At 62.8% G+C, this 1,889-nt stretch overlaps 1 protein-coding gene across 1 annotated transcript in view; it reads left to right on the plus strand.

Moving 5' to 3' along the window:
* PTSG_00792 (uncharacterized protein) overlaps positions 1–1,889 on the plus strand; it is a gene marked incomplete at both ends in the record, with an annotated part of 12,182 nt that overhangs the window by 9,294 nt on the left and 999 nt on the right. The window contains one exon of the mRNA XM_004998203.1: positions 16–1,748. Coding sequence (XP_004998260.1) covers positions 16–1,748 — 1,733 coding nt within the window. The remainder of the gene's footprint in view (positions 1–15; positions 1,749–1,889) is intronic.

A 1,889-nucleotide genomic window follows, 5' to 3' on the forward strand; every position in this document is an offset into this window, starting at 1 on the left:
GCCATCGTCAAGAAGCACCTGAAGCAGCACCAGCAGCCCCGCCGTACACCCAGGCGCAGAACGGCATCGTCGAGCGACAGGTGCGCACCCTCTCCGACATGGTGCGAGCCATGATCACGGGTGCAGGCCTTGACGCATCGTGCTGGAGCCTCGCCTGCAACCACGCCCTGCACATCCTCAACAACATGCCTCGCCCTTCCCTCCACGGCAAGACACCGCTGCAGATTGTCACGGGCTCGCTGCCCAAGCACGTGCCGCAGCTGCGCGTCTTCGGGCAGCCGGCCGTCGTCCACATCAGCACACAGCGCGGACGCCTGCAGCCCAAGGGTCGTCGAGGCATCTACGTCGGCTACAACAGCAGCAGCAACAGCCACCTCGTCTACTTCGCAGACACAAACACCGTTGTGTCCTCCATCCACGTCCGCTTCCTTCCCTTCTCCAAGGCCGATGATGTCGTGGATGAGGGGGAGGAGCAAGTGCAGACATCCACGACATCGTCCATGCTCCAGCTTCCCAGTGCACGTGACAGCAGCAACAGCACCACTGACGGTGAGCCACCAACGGTTCACATCGACGAGGAGCAGGACGAGGATGTCGAGACAGACTTCCTGCTCACGGACTTTGACGCCGACAGCAGCAGCGACACCAACGACGCCAACTACGATCCAGACACAACAGATGCAAGCGACACCGAGGCAGGCGCGTTCACAGCAAGCAGCAGTGGCGACACCAGCCTCACGGAGCCTGCAAGCATCAAGCAGGCACTCAAGAGCCAGCAACGCAAGCAGTGGACTCAGGCGTGCTTGGAGGAGATCGGGGCGATGGAGCGCAACGGCGTCATCAAGCTCATCCCACGCAGCGCCGTGCCACGGCAGCACACGCTGCTCAAGTCGCGCTTCGTCTTCAAGGTAAAGCGTGATGCGGAAGGCACGCCGACGCGCTTCAAGGCACGCTGGGTCGCCAAGGGCTTCAGCCAGCGACCGGGCATCGACTTCGACCAGACCTACGCTCCAACACCAGCAGCCAAGACCATCCTCACTGTACTCGCCGTCTCCCTGCAACGACAGCACCAGCTGCACCAGCTCGACTTCAAGTCGGCTTACCTGCAGGCTGATCTCAAGGAGGAGCTGTACATGGAGCTGCCGCCGCACTTCACCGACATCGGCGACGGCGCTCAACGCTACGCGGGCAAGGTGTGCCGGCTGCTCAAGCCGCTCTACGGCCTCAAGCAAGCTGGCCGTGCATGGGCCAAGAAGCTGCACACCTTCCTCAAGACCAACGGATGGGCGCAAAGCAATGTCGACGCTTGCCTCTTCACCAAGCTCCACGACGACGGACAGCGCACATGGATCATCACGTACGTCGACGACCTCATCATCAGCGGCAGCAGCGGCCGCCACATCCATGCCTGCAAGCAGCAGATCAAGGAGAGCTTCGAGGCAGAGGACCTGGGCCCGCTCACCTGGTACCTGGGCCTTCACCTGACGTCACCAGCTGACGGGGTGTTGCACATTGCGCAGACACAGGCCATCAACGACATCATCAACGACTACAACCTGGCAGCGGCAGCCAGCGTGTCCACGCCCATGCGTGTTGGCATCGACGCCTCCAGCACCAGCGAGCAGCCCGACCGACGCTTGCCTTTCCGCAACCTCGTCGGCTCGCTCCTGTACCTGGCCAACCGCACGAGACCAGACGTCAGCTTCGCGTGCGGGCTGCTCTGCCGTTACATGGACCGTTACACGACGGTCCACTGGCAGGCAGCCAAGCACGTCGTGCGGTACCTGAAGGCGACGAGCGAGCACGGGCCTCCTCTTCAAGCGACGCAGCGGCACGCGCAAGGACCAACCGCTGGACCTGTGTGCTACAGCGACGCCAGCTTCGGCACA

This window comes from Salpingoeca rosetta, assembly GCF_000188695.1.
Source record: "Salpingoeca rosetta unplaced genomic scaffold supercont1.2, whole genome shotgun sequence".
NCBI classification, from domain to species: domain Eukaryota; class Choanoflagellata; order Craspedida; family Salpingoecidae; genus Salpingoeca; species Salpingoeca rosetta.